At 37.4% G+C, this 18,514-nt stretch overlaps 1 protein-coding gene across 4 annotated transcripts in view; it reads right to left on the bottom strand.

Annotated features, from left to right (window-relative positions):
• Positions 1 to 18,514, bottom strand: part of GRIA4 (glutamate ionotropic receptor AMPA type subunit 4) — a 383,403-nt gene that overhangs the window by 28,640 nt on the left and 336,249 nt on the right. For all 4 annotated transcript variants that reach the window (XM_024570807.4, XM_045204106.3, XM_024570806.4 and 1 more), the window contains 2 exons: positions 18,115 to 18,313; positions 12,271 to 12,518 (listed from right to left, as the gene is read on the bottom strand). In XM_024570807.4, coding sequence (XP_024426575.1) covers positions 12,271 to 12,518; positions 18,115 to 18,313 — 447 coding nt within the window. The remainder of the gene's footprint in view (positions 1 to 12,270; positions 12,519 to 18,114; positions 18,314 to 18,514) is intronic.

Below are 18,514 nucleotides of genomic sequence, written 5' to 3'. Positions count from 1 at the left end.
AATTGTGGGGGCGTATGGTGGGGAACACCTAGAGTTCCTTCAGGTGGAGGCGTGCCGTGGTGTTCCAGCTCTTCTCCCTGATGTTCTCTGTGTCTTTGAGATAAAATGATAGTGCTACAAGCAACAACATGTTTGGAAGAGCAGCAGTAAATCGATATGAACAAGAATCATTATAAAAATGAAAAAATTTAAGGGGTGATTAGGTGGAAGGATTAGGAATAAATCTGAGAGATGGGTGTTATCAGAAACCATATGCTTGTTTTATTTTTTAAACAGGAAATCATAGGTAGGATAAAGGGGGGATTTTTATTTATTTATTTTTATAAATTAAAAAGAAAAGACTCCTAATGTCTTTGGAGAGAAACAAGGCAGCCTAGTGAACGGAGCGTGGATTTGGGACTTAAACAGTGATGGGCCTCTACTCCAGCTCTATCACTCAGCAGTTCTCTGACCTGAGTTTCAGCAGCAGCATCTGTCCAGCTGAAGGTGGTAGCAGCGATGTCAAGTTATGGGGGGAAATATATTCATATCCGCATTCTTGCTAGGGAGTAGTTGTTCAATTTTATTTCCTTCTCCTTTATGTGAACTCTGATACACTCTTTTCTTATTTGAACTACTTTCTTTCTTTCGAAACTACTGTCTAATTAATTGAGCTTAGAGTCAGTTCCTAATTACCCTTTGGCATAATTTCAGAGAGAGTGACTGGTTCCCATAACAAAATACCAGACAATTGATTGAATTCCGTGAGACATGAAGGAAAGTGGAGACCAAGAATGAGCCTGAACCCATACAAGATCATGTGCTATTGTTATTTAACTTTGGGTAACTTATTAAAATTCTTTATCAAGTAAAATGACATCAGGTGAGAAAATGGATGTACTTTGGAACCTTGGGTTGTCACAATATGTTCCAGAGATGTCAAAATGAAGGATGTTGTAATCGTTAATGGCCATTATGAAAAGGTGCAGGAATAAAACACTCTACGGCAGGTTCTATGTTATACTTCTATTACTGTTACCATTTGTTTAGTGTCACATTCATCCTATAAACTTTAATCAGCTTGAAGTTACATCATAAAACTCCTCCAGCTGTGAATGTACACGTTTCCTTCTTGTTCTTCCTTGGGTGGGAACTTTGACTTCATTCATTTTCTTTAACGAACATTCTAAAAGTGGTTTATTTTCATAAACCGGACTTTTATCTAGTAAACTCTATAAAGTCCAAAGAATACATTCAGAAATAGAGCAGTTCCTTTTTTTTTCTGAAACAAATACATTCAGAAATTGTAAAGCTGTGCTCTAAATGGAAGAGAGTGAATTGTGTTTCATGAAACACCCACTTCGTTCACGGAAACCACGTATATGACAGAACTTGAAGGACATGTCTTTTTATCTTCTGAAATGATCTGAGAATCTCTGAATAACTGTGTACACTGCCTGGATTGGGCAAAATTGCGGCGCTGTGCGGTCTTCATGCTTCAGGGCATAAAATGATTGTTATTTGTGATGAGGGAAGAATGAAAAAGAAATTAAATGGCACTGAAGTTGTTGGTGTTACTATGGTGCTCTTAAAAGTCGCCCTCTCAAGCATGACATATCCAAACACTACAGGATGCCACTTTACATGGACTACTTTTTATCATATCTAAATATGAAAATATATGTTTTATTCCAAAAATCAAAGCAAGTCCTTCTATGTGCATGTGCTTTACTTGTGCTGTTTTATTCCCTTTTCTATACAACCCAATGAATTTTGTCAGATTTCTACCTTGCCAAAAGTTTGATGTTGGTATATACCGTATTTTTCAGACTATAAGACGCACCTTTCCCCCAAATTTGGGAGGAAAATGGGGGTGTGTCTTACAGTCTGAATGTAGCTTACCTGGCTCACTGGGCGGGGGGTAGTGGTGGAGCGGGGTTCACAGGAGGCAGGAGCAGGACCACATTTTTTTCCTTCTAATTTTTTTTTCCTATTTCCCTCCTCTAAAACCTAGGTGCATCTCATGGTCCGGTGCATCATACAGTCCAAAAACTATGGTACTTTTAAATGTCTGTATATAAGCATGCAAGACCTGTGTCTGTTTCTAGTTCTGTGGTTTCTACAGGGAAGTGCTGTCCTTGAATACCTTTTCACTTCACAATGTAGACAGACTGTGACAAAAGCAGCTATTCACTGAAGAAATGATTTATTGAATTCCAAAACAGCACCAGCTTCTACTTCAGCTCTGGGAGTGAATTTTTCCCCAGTCTTATTGTCTACAACTTCAAAGAGGTATAAGAGAATTCTTTGGTTGTTTCGCTAAAGATAGTTCAGGACATGACTCAGAATGTCAGACTCTCAAAGAGGAAGGGAATTTAGATGTCATTGGCGTAGTGTGCTTATGAGGTGTTCAAAACCCTTTACTTCGACCTGAACAACTCATGGTTGGGGGTCATAGCCAACTTCTCCCATTTTGGGGACCATTTTTAATTGTAAAATCTTTCTTTGTGTTGACCTGAAATCTCCCTGTGTGTAATTTTCTCAGCTTAACAAGGGTTTATTTCTTTTTTAATATAAATTAAACATTATAGTTTCTTGAACTCTATATGGGTATTTTCAATGTGCCTGGAAATTGTCAATGTTGCTGAAGTCACAGCATGGAAGAATGACAGAAATTTTTTAGTAAGTTCTCAATGTAAGCTACATATATTTATATATAGTGTGTGTATATATATATATATATATATATATATATATATATATATATATATATAATTCTTTTTCCGTAAGAGCACTGGAGAGAGTCAGAAGACCTCAGTTTTAATCTCACCTGTGGGACTGTGGGCAAGTCACTTAACGTCTCTAATTTGTAGCCCCTTCCTCTATAATAAAATGACATTATAACAGGGTTAAAAGGAGAAAGTAAACAAATATATATGGAAATGGTTTGAAAGCTATAATGCTATATTGGTAATGTTATTGTTTCACTTTAGGAATATACTGCTCAGTATTTTTTAGCATTTCATAGTAAGCCAAATTTAAATATCATCTCATAAAATGGAACTATAAGGAACACTAGATTTTATATTAACTGATTCTTTGCTGTATATGATATAATCATTGCTATGTTATTTAATAGAAAGCATTTTTTTCCCTATGATCTCCACTTTTTACTCTGGGAGACAATCCAAGGTAGATTTTCTTGGATCCTATTTACTTCTCTTTATCTCCAGCTAGCTTCAAATATATGTCAAAGATTACAATACTGACTTAGGGCTCTAGATACTTGCTTTCCTTTTAAGTTTTCTATTCCTCACGGGTTTTTTTTTCTTTTTATGCTAAAGGCACTAGCAACACTGAGCAGCTATATTTGATGGTAATGTTTTTCTGATTTTTTTTTTTTTTGTAGTCCTAGTTGCCAATGCCTGAAAAGAGGGAAGTCTAGGGGCTGGAGACATAATGATGTGGTCTCTCAGTCACTAATAGGATTCTGACCTTTATCATTTCAAAAAGGGTGTTCAGAGGTTGCATATGTGTCAGCTCCAAATATGAAACAACTGGGATTTTATGACAGCGGAGGCCTGTCTCCTGCGCAGTTCTGGGCAGTTTTATGCAGTCTTCCGTGTAGTGACGCTACAGTGGAGGGGCGACACCCACTCACAGTTTCCGTGAACGTGAGGAGTTCTTTGTGTCGCATTTGTTTGATTTACTCCAATTTAATTCTTATTTGGCTAACTCCCAAATATTTAACACTTAGAGAAAACAGATGGAACTTTTAACATTTCTGTAAAATATTGTCAGTGTGTCAGTTTCACTGAGGGTCCCAGGAGAAAAAGTAAGCTAAGTGAAGCCTAATTTATTTCAATGCGATGTGCTCCGCCACCGCAAGGTCGGTGGTATTTAAAGTGGTAGATTTCTCCCACAGTTCAGCATGGCACCGTTTGAAAGGCTCCCTGGATGGTAGGAATGTTTTTAGGCCTTTAGTTTTTCTTTAGTGTTGAGCTGTGTGACATTGGAGGGGCGTTTAGAAATGGTTCCACAATTTTGAAAGTGTGTTTCGTTCTGTGGATGAGTTGTAACAATGATTTTTGGGTTTTTAGAAAGTGTGAAATCTGTCCATTTAAAATAAACTAACTTTAATCATGAAAAACAATTTTCTCTTATTAAGGAGATTATACTATGAGTTCATAGTATTTGTAACTACTGTTAGTATAATTATTATTTATAAAATATTCTCATAATCAATGTAATGCTTGTCCTGAGAAGGCTTGGGGCCAGGACTGGGCATTTTTGAAAGTAAAGTGGTGATTTTTCTACTCAGGTGTTGCCAGTTGCATATAATTCTGTTTGTGGAAAAGTTATCAGGGAAAAAAGTTGCGGGACTGAGTTGGTGGGGGGAAAATGAAAATAAATGAGCTAAGTTTCTTATTCCCGGCTAAATTAAAATAAACTATAATTCTAAACTGGGGTCTTTCCTATTTTTCCAGCTGATTACAAGTGACTGCCAAGCACTTTATTTTCCTTTTCTTAAACACGAGTCGTGAACCAGCCATCTTGGCTGATATTTTCTTTAGACACAAAAGGAATCTAACAATTTCTAAAGTTCTGGATGAGTGGTTTCTTATATACTATGCTAAAAAATGGATACATTTTCATTTTTATGGAAAACCATTATTATGATATACTTAAGTAGATGTTTATTATTAGTATAGAACTGCATTAAAGCAGCATTGTATAGAATTCTGTGTTGAAGAGTATATGACATCTCCATAATAAAATGAGCTTTGTAGCATTTTATTATAGGTATTTTGGAGTTTTATGGTAACTGATTACCATAGTCCGTCCGAAGTCCTCTCTGTGTATGTTTTCTAAAATATTCTTTATATAACTAATTATTCCAAGTAGAAAGATCCCCTCTCTTCCCTCTTTTCTGCAGGCCCTCCCCACCCTCCCTCCACTCTCTCATCTAAGAGGGCCCTGGGACAATAAGGGTAAGAATCTACTCTGCATGCTCCTCTTGCTCCTACAGAACTGTGCATGGTAAGAGCTATGATCTCTCTGAGAACGTTAACAGCTCCTTCCCCTGCGGCCCATGCTGAGGTCTAGCAGGTTGCAATTTTCCTAGTGTCCTTTCCATTAGGAAGGTAAATCTAGTGAATAAGATCTTACACAAACAATGTACAAAAAAGTAAAAGCAACAACCAACCCCCCCCCAACCCCCCCCCCCCCCTGATCATTTGACCCTGCTGCTCTTCTGAGGATAAATTAACACTACTCCTAAGCTTAATACAGGCAACTTTATAGTTGTAAAGTTCAGGGGCATTTACTATCTATAGAAGTCATCGTCCTATAGCCTAAGGTCTTATAGGAAAGAAAATTAATCTGACACATTTTATTTATTAGTTGAGTATTGATGGAGCCAAAGAACATCTTTGTAGCTACCATCAAAAGCTACATTAAGCACAGCAGAACAACATTTTTGGGGGAGAAATTAAATATTGGTCCAGAGAATGCTGAATATGAGGAAATATTCAAACCCAACAGGAAAGGAATAACACTGAAGCCGACGTATTTGAACCTACATTGGATTCTGTCCTCCACACATAAGCTCCATGCATAAATTAACTCTTTGCCTTTGATTTGAATATACTATCACAGTGACAACACAAAATTGTCTTAGTGTCCTTTCCTGTCATGGAAGTGAAGGCTTTTTATGCTGTCACACACTGTCAACTCAATGCTTGCCAGGCAGTGTTGGGGACATTGAAAGCCCCACATAGATAATTTCTCTGGTGTCAAGTGTTTGCCCTACTGCTGAGACTTTATACATATGCCTCATCCCAACTTATCGGCTTCAGTATAAAAACAGAAGCACCAGCTCCAGGCACACTAACTTGCTGCTCTTGCTACTTTCCTAGTTCCAGGATTCCCAGTTCCATAAACTTCCCTTCTAGCTCTTCTCCCTGCAGCCAGTGCTTTTGCTATGGAGATTCTTCAAGAAAATTTGCTTTGAATACCTGGACTTCATCCTCTTACTATGGTATCTTAGTTGTGCCTCTTTCTAGATTTCAGCATTGCCAGGGCCTTGGCAGGGGGGTGATTTTCCTTTCCAGCCCCGGTGTTTTTAGTTTAGTTCTAGAACCTGCATCTGGGTTTCTACCCACCAACCCAGAAAGGGGGATCCAAACTCAAAGGACCTTCGTGCACTTGCTTGGCTGTTCCTTTGTGTCCCTTCTAACCTGATCATTAGCACTGGAATTGCTCCTGAAGGTCATTCCTTATAATGAACTGAATCTTGAAGACGAGTGACACAATACAGAACCTGTCTAGCTACCAGACATGTACCGGGAGAAAACTCTTAAATACATTACTAATGTAGACATAAGCTCATCTAAAACGCATTTGTTACATATCAGGTTACGAACCTTGGCCTTAGATACACCTTCTGCTTCCTAAGCCCACGTGGTGTGTATGGATCAAGGGAGGCTGCTTGGCTGCTCGGTCACAGCTTTGCATTCACTTTAGCTGCAGGATGACACTGAATTACTTTGAATTGTTTAGGATGTAGATATTTTTTGGAAGACTATTTATCTTTATAGAATTTGTTTATCAGGCAGTTAGTGGAACTAAGGAACAACAGTTTGACATTTTGGCTTTTCTTAGAGCAGTCAGAATTGGTATCGTGTCTTAGATCTGTCATCAGATCAGTCTGTGAGAGCTTCAACTATTAAACGTCTTTTGTAGCAGTTTTATCTTGTTAATTTAATTCTCTTTGAAGTAATAAATATTAAAATGGCCCCAAATTACCTATTTTCTTAGTCGAGTTACTATAACACAGTTTCTAAACCCAGTGGAACGAAGGTACACAGAGGTAAATATTGAACTTAGAAACTTTCCAGCGGCGCTGTCACCCACAGCACCCACAGAGCCCCTGCACAGTGAGCAACTCACAACCTACCCGGAGAACGCTCGGCTGCAGCTCAGAAACGATCTGCTGAGTGAATTGGCAGATGCGTGAAGGGAAATCAGCTTTGTTTTTTTTTCCTAGTAGGAAGAATGGCAACAATGTGTAATGCCTGGTGAATCTTAAAGAAATGCAGAAAAATGCATTTTTCCCATTTCATGGGAAACTTTCAATTATAAGAAAGAGCTTAATGAAAAATCTAGAATTTTAAGTGGGACTGGAAATTTTATGTTTCCTATTGTATTCAACACTTAGAAAGGGAAGGATGAAGTACTTGAATTCTAGAGGGGCTTTTTTCCCTGGGACACATGTAGCACCGATATGTTCGCTATGGAACATCTCAGTCTGTGAACGCAAAATACTTGGTATCCACTATAAACATCAGCATCTCTAATAGTAAACCGAGTATGTGTCTCAGCATATCACAGCCATGAGGATTGTGTGTATTTTTGTGTATGTATGCTGAGAGGTGCAACTGATTTTGTGTTGTGTGTGTTTTCCAACCCTTAGTCCAATAGACTACATTCCAAAACATAATGGGATCATGAAAAGTAAGTTATCTGTAGCATCTTCTAATATGGAACCAAAAAAAAATGAAGGATGTTCATGAGCTAAAATATCTCTTTCTGTAATAGTTAAAGTGAAGATAGTGTACAAATCACCTGCAACTCTTTTCCAGAAAACAAGTTATACGTTTACTCACTTTGAGGCCAAATGCTGCTCAGTAATATTAAGTACCCATTTTTAAAACTATGCAATTTTGTTTGTTTAGTGTCTACATCAAGGATTAATAGTTGACTTATTACTAACACCAAACACAGACTACAGGATTATTCTCACATACAACATCCAGAAAACCTTTTTTTCCAAACCTTCCACGTTCACCTGAACTGAGGGTGAAATATGTCTCACAAATTTCACATGGGAAAGTGATTCCTTAGGGATAATATATTTTTCATACATGAACTTGAATATTACATTTAATGCTCTAACAAATCCTCCAAAGTCCATTTCCTACAGAGAACTCTACTTACCCTCATACAGATCTAGACTTGGGCCAAGTGTCCTGTGAGGGCAGCGATTGTGTTAAATGCTGAAAGAAGTCCAGGGAAAGATGTGTGATTTTAATGCTCATCCTTAGTACTTCCTTCCCCTGTTAGGCTGTTACTTTGGGGCTCTGACTTGCCTGTTATAAAGTGAGTTTGATGTGTCTGGTTTCAGAGGGTCAGCTCCTGTTGTCATGGGTTCCTGCCACCTTGCTAACGGGCATCAGCAAGTCCCAGGAACTTCATTTTTTCCAGGTCAACTACTGATCGAGTTCTTTTGGAACTGTTTTCTTTTGAAACATCATTTTTTTTTGGTGGGGGGCAGTGACAACATTTTTCTTATTTTAAACACTGTCCCACAAACATCTTTAGAGAAGGCAAAATTTTAATGGGAATTATAGGAGGCTAATTTTTATAAACCTGCTTCAAATATTAGGGTCAAGTACACAAATCCTTACAAAGCTCCAGGGGAAGTCTTCAGATATGATCCATTGCATTGTTCCTGGAGGTACTAACAGATACCAGACACTATGAATATCTTCAAGTAGGGTATTCTCATCTAACAAGTATTTAGTAGTCAATACATCTGTATTAACTAAATTATGGTTCGCTTTAAACCACATTTATCAGTTTTATTTATTGCATAGTAAAGTTGAGAGTATAGTAGCTAATGTAATATAGGTGATAAAGTAAATACAGTATTTTGATAGTAAAGTATGCAACTTTACTGGGCAATAAATGCTATTGTACGGGAGATATTTATACAATAGTATAGTTGAGAGTAAAGTCAAAATAAACGTACTTCCTCTGTCTTCCAAACTTCACAGTCCATTGCAATTCCATCTAAAGTATATATACTTAAAACAAGCTTTCAACATTTCTCCGCCAAAGAAAGATTGTCACAAATGCTGAAGAAGGCACGGGAAGGGAAGAGGTGACAGGGACAGTCGTGTGAGTTACACTGCGCACATGGAAAGGAGAGTCAGGAGAAATATCAAGGGATGACGAAAGCTGAGAGAGAATATAAAAGAAGAAATTCTACCCTTTTTAAAATCTCATATGACATGAAAGTTTTCTTTAGAAGGTAATTTGAAAAATAAGTAAGAATGACAGTAATATCTAAGTTCTTTTACTCATTGATATTTATAGTTTGTGCATTTACTGATAATTACCTCCATTTTTTACATTAAAATCTATAAATACTAACTGTAACAGCCTCAGTATACCTATCATCATTTTATCACCTAAAAACTGGAGAACCTATGTCAACGTCCAATAAAACATAGTGTAGTATTAACCTCCTGCGAGAGCTGTTAGCGATAGCTCGATCATTTTAACATTGCACCGTATATGCCCAGAACACACTAGTCTGAAATAAAGTCTCTTTGAAAAATAGCCTCTTTGAACAATAAAGAGCGCTGTGAGTATCATTCTCAGTCATCAAGATGGGCGCTAGCTGTCCCTGTTGTCACATTTTTATACCAGTCACAGAAATACTCTCTGTGATGATCCTGATTGCATTTGTTTCAAAAATCTGCATTAAAACCCAAGTCCTGACACTTTATCCTGATTCTATTATCATACTCTTCCTATTTTCTGAAGCGTTTGACCAAACAGCAAAGTCTAGAAGTTTAACACACCCTGGACCAACAGAAGACCGCTAGTCATTTACCTGCCTTCTCTGGTTAAGCTTATATAGGAGGAAAGATTACTGTTTCCCTTTTCTTAAAGCCTCATGTTGCCTAATGAATCAAAACAGCAGAGTTTCTGAGAAAACCACAATTAATGACAACGAAACACACAAGACTCACTTTATGCATAACTGTTAACCTAAAGGCCTGATTAAAAAAGGTAGATCCTATAAGAAAAACAGACTTCGTCTTTACTGAACAAATGAGGCAAAAATGTTTCGAAGGCGCCCTTGAAACAGGTATGTGTGCCTTCTGGATCCTGCTCTGATGAATGCAATTGTTTTGAATTTGCTTCTGCATCAGAAGGTGCCTGTTAGTCCATCTCTATATTAGTTTGCCTTTATAGGAACAGGCAGATCATAGTCAAATAAGAATTAGAATTTAAGCTCAATGAACTTGCTTAGGTGGGACGGGGTAGGGGAGTGAGGAGGTTAGGTGAGCGCTGGTTAGCCTTCAGTGTCCTTCCAATGTTCTCAAAGACGGACAAAATGACCGTGGTTTTGGCATGCAGGGGCCAGCTTGCTCAGGAAATTGTGGCACAGATAAAACAAAGCACATAAAACCAGTCTCCATCCAGGAAGCCGAGGTTAACAATTGCCTCATTAACAAGATCCAGGGAAGGACAGGAAAAGAGGGGGAAGCCAATAGCTGATTATTATACAGTTCTAGACAGATGAAGCCCTTCAGCTTCTCCCCAAACAATCCCTGTAGTGTGGATTTGACAAAGTGGCACATTTAAGAGGGAACTCTCGCCATCAATGTGAGTCCGGCGCACCCGTGTATGAGGGCCAAATTCAGTCCCTGGGACTTGACTTTATCAGTAGACACAAGACAGAAGACAAGGCGGCTACAACCACAGAGAATTAATTAAGAGCAGAAGCGACATCCAGTGAATGTAATCAATAGTCCGAACACTGATCTACATATCAACCACCATTGCTTTCTCCCCTCCTATTTCTCTTAAATTATTTATGCCAAGATGCTCTTATAACTACTGTTTCAATAGAGATTGGTTTGCTAGTTGGCCTAATTGACTTTACATGTTTTCACATTGTATCATATAAAATATACCCTCGCAGACCAGACATCCTGGTGCCAGTTTCAGTTTCTGAATGGTGAAATCTTTTGGGGTAGAATTTTGTCATGGGTGATTTGTCAGTTTGGCTTTCTCCCCGCACATTTCTTCAGATACATATGGGAGGGATAGTCATGTAAACCTGACTTCAGAATTGCCAAAGTCCACACCCAAATTTGTTTTCCTTGGCTAATTTTGTTCTGTCTCTTTTTAAAACTGTCCCTTATGAACATACCATAAAGCCCCTCACTAATTGTTACAGTGCAGCTTGCAAACACAAAATACTGACTTAGCACAACCTTGCCAGCAATAGCATTTGTTCTTATATCTGTCTCAACCCCTCCTCCGCCCAACACATATCCAAACATTGCAGTTCCTTTTCTGAAACCAATGAAAACAATCATATAATTTTTATGTTGCTTTCATTCCTGCTGGGCAATAACGCAGGTCTCATTACCTTCATTTTTCAAAGGCTTACCAGAGACATCATTTTTCAAGACCAGGTTCTCGAAAAGTCCTTTAGAAAAGATTCTGATTTCTTCTTGAATCTGTATCTGTGCTTTGTATGAATCTCTCCCCAGCAGCACTGAGACCAGAGTGATTTGTAAGTCACCGCCTTTGCCTCCGGCTTTACTGAAGCCCCAGTAATTCAACAGCAGCCTTTATTGCTTAAGGAAAATAGGAAATTCTGCCTCCTGGACATAAACATGTGAATTCTCTATGTCCAGGACCAAAAGGGTGAAAAGGGCAGATTTCACCAACATTTCCGTAAGAATGAAAGTCACTTTTAACAGGTGTGGATTATCTACATGTGTAATGCTTTGCTCAAGAATCACATTTTAGGGGTCTATGTGTGCACAATTTTGGATTGCCATCGGGTCTAATTTTATGGATCTTACTTACACCACACTCCCTTTGCAACAGGCCAGAGTGTGACTTGAGTAAGCGCCACAAAACTGGAGCCCAGTTTTCCCTCTGGTCATGATTGCATTTATCAACAGATGTGTTTACAGAGTTAGCACCAGTACAACCTCAGGATAATCTGAAATATAAGGATGCCATAATAAATGAAACATTGAAATGGAAAAAAAGGAGTTTACTGAGAAGAGGTTGATGTCTTCTTACTCAAAAACTAATAGGCAGGCATAATTTTAAAAAATAATGATAAAATGTAGAATTATTACCGACACAATGAGAGTGTAGGTTTTAGTGGCCAAAAAAAGCTGATGAGGTATAGAAGCATAGGCTACCCATATTTTAGGCCCACTGGAAACAGCTAGTGTTCAACCAGTTTGGTTTTTATATGGCCTTAAAAAATATATGTCAACTATGATTATTACTCTACGATAGAAAAAAATTACCTGATTGTTGACCAAAAATATGAAATGGAGAAAAACAAAAGAAACAAACAAACATACCATGTTCACAAACAAAACAAAATAATTCTCTCAGGGACATCAGGGAAGGTGGAATACTATAACAACACATGTTATATTGTTATACTATTCCACCCACCTTAATGAGGAACCCTTGGGCGTTGCTACTCCATAGCCTTTCGAATCCAGATTTCCTCCCACTTTCATCGTGTCACACGGCTTTCGCTGCTCAATGTATTCATTCATAGTGGACTCCAGGAGAAAGGCAAATTTGCCCTTGGACTTGCGGACGCGAGCTACTCCCTCCGCTGTAGTCCTAGTGAACACCGACGGCTCTGCGGATCGCATGTAGGTCCACATCTTTTCATACACTGCTATTTTTGATCTCTGGAGGAAATTAAAATAAAATTAAATACAGGAAAGAAGGGAACAGCATGTTATTATTGATAGAACTAAGAAAACGATAAAACCCTTTAGTACCTTTCCATTGCCCTCTCACTCCATCTTGTCATAACATTATTATTTTGTAATTAGAGAATAGCCTTTTACAGCTCTTTAAGGAAGTCACCGAAATGACATTTAAAAGTGATATTTGAAGAAGCTGATACCTCTTGTCATAATAATTATATTAATCAACTGCTTAAAGAACAACATTTTTAAATGCAGAAAGCCATAAAGAGAGTTGAACATTTAAAATCATATTTTGTGTCACATTTATGGAAACTTGAAAAGGACCAGGTAAGATTTAATTTTAGCTTTGTAAAATACCTTTTGATACTGTACTTGAATTATAACAAATAAGACTTGCTGTATTGTTTATCTTTCTTCATGCCTCAGAGTTTTAATGAAAACCATTCTTATGAGACGTTTGCAGAAAGCGCAGTCTGTATCAAGTCAGTAGTTGAGCACGAGAGAAGAAACGACTATAGTTTACAAACCAAATGTCCACGACACAAGAATCAAACTCTCGGTCTACCAAAACATTTTTAGGCTTTTCCTAACAAAATCTCCAAATAGAACATACATTAAACATGAAAGAGAGGTGATCCCTGTTTTTCCACTTTATACTTCATATTTTGGAGTTAGTCATTCTGATTCCCTGATTTTAGCCAAAAGTGTTGTTTATTTTTGTCCATTTGGGCTCTATCTGCATTACCATCACTACTTACTTCACCCAGATCTGTTTGCTGCTATCTGCATTGATTTAGAATTTTTTCATCCCCATAGACATTTTAAACGTGAAAATATATCCAAACGAACTCAAACGTCCCCCAAGAATACATTTGATCAGATAGAAACGGCTGACTCTGTCTGATGTCTGGTATGACAATGTCACACATGCGGACCGTTATCTGGGGCAGCTGCATTTGTCCAATCACTGGGTAATGAAATTTTGCATCTGGGTCCAAATAAAAAGTAAGGGGGACTTCATGCAGACTTAAATCTATGCATGAGGCCAAACCCTGATTAGGATGTGCATTCATTTACATTGACCTTCTTTTGTTTCCCAGAATATAAAATTCAACAAGAACCCGATCTCCAAAAACCAAGTATCCTGAATAGCAGACTGAAGAACGTGTGGTTTAGGGCAAAGCAAATCATCCAGGTGGACAAAGAGAGAAGCTAATAACAGTCATATTCATAATTTTCCTTTTGTAAGAGGGAAATTAAGTCCATAAACCTATACAATAATCCACTCACAATAAGAGATGTGCTTACTTGAATACCCTCCCCCACAAAACCCCAGATATCTTATATTAATGGATACTCAAATGGCGATAAATATCGAGATGGGATACAGGCATCCTGTGGTGTCCTACAAAATGTTTTATGTCATTAACACTTGAAAAAACACCTCATGATATAGAGACTGTGGTGGGTGTGTGTGTTTAGGCAACGACAGGCTGCCTCTGGCTACAGAAATCCTCCCATTGGGAAGTTCCGTGCAACCACTATGATTCAGCTGCAGATTCCATGTGCGTCCAGGGTAGGGGAGGGTCTGGGTTCAGAATGGGATCCGCCACAGTGGCTGTGTTCCCAGGCCTCTTCGTTTCAGCTTTGATAATTGCACTCTCTTCTAGAGAAGTAATTCTTTCATTGTACATCAAGTTTCCTTCTCTGAAAATTAAAAACTTTCTGGGTCACGTGATACAGGTTGTCCTTAAACACCTGCTTTGATCATTTCAATTTAGGGAAGGGTTGCTACATATCCTTTATGCATATAATGACTTTAAAAAATATTTATAACTTGAGAGTTTCACCCAAAAAGATAGAGTTGCATATATATTGTAATTTCATATTATATACTATGTTGAAAACAAAAGAAATGACATCAATGTGGGTATTATTTTAATTGAAATGTTTTAAAAATATTTTTCGAAACCATGCTAGTTACTTGACAATTTCTCAGTTACTATTCAGTATTTTGTTAAAGGAACAGGGAATAGCTAAAGGAAACTAACATAGCAAAATGGAAAAAAGTATTTTTAGAGCTTGGTGATTATGAAGATAATTTAACTATAGAATGAAGCATACATTAAAGGAAATAATTAGGGCACTGATACTTTTTTGAAGTCCATTTCTATATATTATTGCTGCATTTGTTTAAATATATTGAATTGCATAAATCTTAAGTTCAAAAGAAGTTGAATTAACTGCCTAAAATCTGGAAGACGAATCCACAGTGTGGTAATGCTAAAGTTAGCAGGCCTTAGGTATTAATAGAAATGGTAAAATACAGATTCCTAGTGAAAATGATGGAAAGATGGAAGCAATTTTTTTTGGAAAAACATTCACACGATTTATCAGTATGTTCATATTTAGAAATTCTGAAGTCATAGCTCAGATAAGATCACAATCACATGGTGACCTGTAGGGCTGGAAATAACACCCCTTCTCCTTATCTGCGACTTCAAGAGGGCATTTGCTAAGGAGTGAGGACAAGCAAATCTTTATAAATTTGATAAGACAGCCTAAAATAAGGACATTTCCGCAGACCCAGCAAGCTTATAAATATAATGACAATGGAACTTTCAAGTCCCTAAAAATTTCAACTGTGTTATTTACTTAAAGATCAGGTTTGGAGAGTAACTAGACTCAAGGTAATAAGCAATCTTAATATAAAGGTCATTTTTTTTGAAATTAGAAAATTAATCTCAGATTTATATGTTTCAACTTTATCGTTAAACTCAATGCATGGGAAACTTTCTGATATAAAGCACCATTTCATTACTAGAAACAAGTATTAAAAAGGTGCTGTCATTTTAATTTCTCCTAAGTTAAGCATTCTGCCATTTCTGCTTTTAACAGAAAATATGTACAAATGTGATTCATTATGGTAAATATTTATGTTGTTAAGTAAATTATTTCCTGCTTCTAGTAGCCTAAGCAGCAAGACCGAGCAAGAGCTCATCAATGCACTACCTGACAGTATTACAATGCCGAGGTAGTAGTCTACCACATCCATGCGTTCCTAATTTTACTGATGGCTGAAATGGGTGCAGGATAAGATTTACACTGAGGTGAAAATCCGTGTGTTCAAATAAGGTAACTAATAATAACAAAATACCTAAACAGCAAGACTGCCATTAAGTGACAAGTACAGACTTTCTTTGAGTATCTCTATGTTTATGCTTAACTGAGATGCACTGAACGTGGTCCTGTCAAGTTTCATAATGAAACAAAACCAAGGCAACAGTGGAGTTCAGATGAATATCCCCCCATGGCCTAATTCTTTTCGCAGTTGGTTGTAGCTACGACATTTTTTGGAGCGCAGAGTACAGGTCACCGCCTGAGGCAGTTGAGTGGGGCTGATAGATGTACCGTTACTGTGTTCCTATGAGAAAACATTTTGACAAGTACAAAAATACCCTTCACATTCTGTTTCCTCAACCTGTTAGACAAATGGCTTATTTAAACCAGGTCATCATGCATGGGAAAGGGAGGGCACAGGGGAAAGAATGGCTGAGATTTTAATCAGAGCTCAAAGTTATGCATTCCAAAAGCAAAAAGAGGACACGAGGGAAAATTATTTTCTTCTCCCATTAAGGTTCAGACTGTCCTGCAACAATAAATACCTACACATAGAAAATTCTTTCAGTTTGAAACGTGAACTTGGGTGGGAGCGAAAGGTCACAGGGCCTGGTGAGCGCGCAGCCTGTAAGAAAGGCTGTGTCAATCCAGGGAGCGACTGTCCCTATTCTCCTATTTCTTGTCAATATGGTCTGCTGCCTCTCCCACCAGCTTTTAGAACTCGAGCAGGTTTTTTAAAACTATAAAAATTAGAAATAAATATTTTCATTGTGCTTGGTGTCTATTCACAGAATATTGTTAATAAAATTTATAGCCATGCCTATTATTTACAGTTTTAGAAAAGTCTACAACTACTTTGTAATTAACTTACAAGTTTTATGTTATCTCTACCAGCCGCACTTCACACTGCTGCCAAGGACGTTGGTCATTGCCCCGTGTCTTTTTAAAACAGGGCTCAGTGATGGTTGCGACTGAGCTTTTGAGTGGCTTGTTTTCAGATTTATGTAAACATAAATGTAAACACATGTAAACATTATGTAAACATTATCTGTAATATGTGAGGATATTATAATCAAATCATTTTTAAAAAGAGAATTATCGTACTGAAATTCTAGTACATAAAAGTTAAGGCTTGCTTAAGGAGTGGAACATTTTGCTGTATTTAATTCCTAAGATGAGTGAGGAAAATGATAAATATATACATTTAAAATGAACGTGTAATCTCTCAAGTACTGTATATACACATGAAACTTTCTTTAAAGGGCTATCATTTTTCCACAAAGGCTTAGGAAATAAGTAAAATATATCTTGTCTTCTTTAAACAATTGAAAGTAACACAAAATGTCTTCATTGGTATCTAGTTCCATATTTGTAAAAATGTCACTCTGAGTCCTTTTTAATTTTTTAGTACTGAAGTCAAAAAATGAATTCTGTTCTCTGGTCAGACATTACCAAGTGTGTATCTCTGGATTTACGTAGAACCAGAGTAATAGAGATTATTGATTAAAAAATTCATCCTCATAATTAAACAAGCAACTATAAAAATAAAAGCAAAAACAAAATACCTGCAATCCCGATGGCAAGCCAAAGGGATCATATCCATATGTAAAGTGCAATTATTTCAATTTGAACAATTTTATCTGCCCATGTACAGAAATAAGCACAAAATTCCATACAATGTCTCACACAGGTGCCCAGAACTTAATAGTTTTTGCCACTATTATCTTGTGAGAATGCAAATATATTGCTTTGAAATTCACCTGGTTGGTGTGGCTCAGTGGATTGAGTGCTGGCCTGCGAACCAAAGGGTCACTGGGTTCGATTCCCAGTCAGGGCACATGCCTGGGCTGCACCCAGTAGGGGGTGCATGAGAGGCAACCACACATTGATGTCTCTCCCTCCCTTTCTACTTCCCTTCCCTTCTCTCTAAAAATGAATAAATAAAATCTTTTAAAAATAAAAAAAGGAAACCCATTGTTACAGAAGAGATTTTGGAATTATATACCTCAGACAGGGAGGACAACCTCCAACTAAGGTTTGGGGCTGCATATGTAGGAAGTTAAATGTAGTGTTTTTTTAAAGACTTGCTTTTATTTTTAGGCCCTTAGCCCCAAAGCACACATAAATATACAAACTTGCCAGACGCAGTATCACAGCTTTACCAGCAGTGGAATCTTTTCGTTGGATAGGTTATGTTGTGAAGTTGTTTTAATTACCTTTTTTGTTGTTACTCTTCCTTAGGGAGGGCCCCTCTTGCAATGCGAATAAATCAGTTAGTTTTTGAAAATTAAAGTGATCATAAAATCCACATAGAAGTATTAGTATTAAACATAGAAATTACCACTGTGTTTGCAAAAGCTACCGTGGCTAGAGCCCATAATATAATTGTTGGCAAAATTGCCTGAATTTCAAAATTATGAACACTTCATTGTTAGATGTTTCCTTAACTTACTCTGAAGAATTCTTTTGTTGACCCTGAATCCAATGTTCCATAGGCAATTTCTGTTTGTTTGGCCAGGTCTTCCGCACTTTCTATGGGGGAGACCATTCGCTCCACCGTCAGGAAAGCAGCGAGGTTAGCCGTGTAAGATGAGATAATGATGAGCGTAAAGAACCACCAAACACCTCCAACAATTCGACCTGAAAGGGATCTAAACATGGATAAGATAATGCACATTTTCCTTTCTCTAACCAGATAGAGAAAGAAAAAATACCTTCAGTTCACCACATATGCTTAAAAATAGCATTTGCGATACTTTATTTTCTGATAATTTAATCAGCAATGATTCTAGTATTTCTGTGTATGTTGATGTTGCTTATGGTATATCAAATGTTTAAATGCCACTGAAAAT

Source organism: Desmodus rotundus, chromosome 5, assembly GCF_022682495.2.
Source record: "Desmodus rotundus isolate HL8 chromosome 5, HLdesRot8A.1, whole genome shotgun sequence".
NCBI classification, from domain to species: Eukaryota; Metazoa; Chordata; class Mammalia; order Chiroptera; family Phyllostomidae; genus Desmodus; species Desmodus rotundus.
The sequence above is the reverse complement of the archived record's forward strand: the minus strand, read 5'-3'. Positions and strand labels throughout refer to the sequence as shown.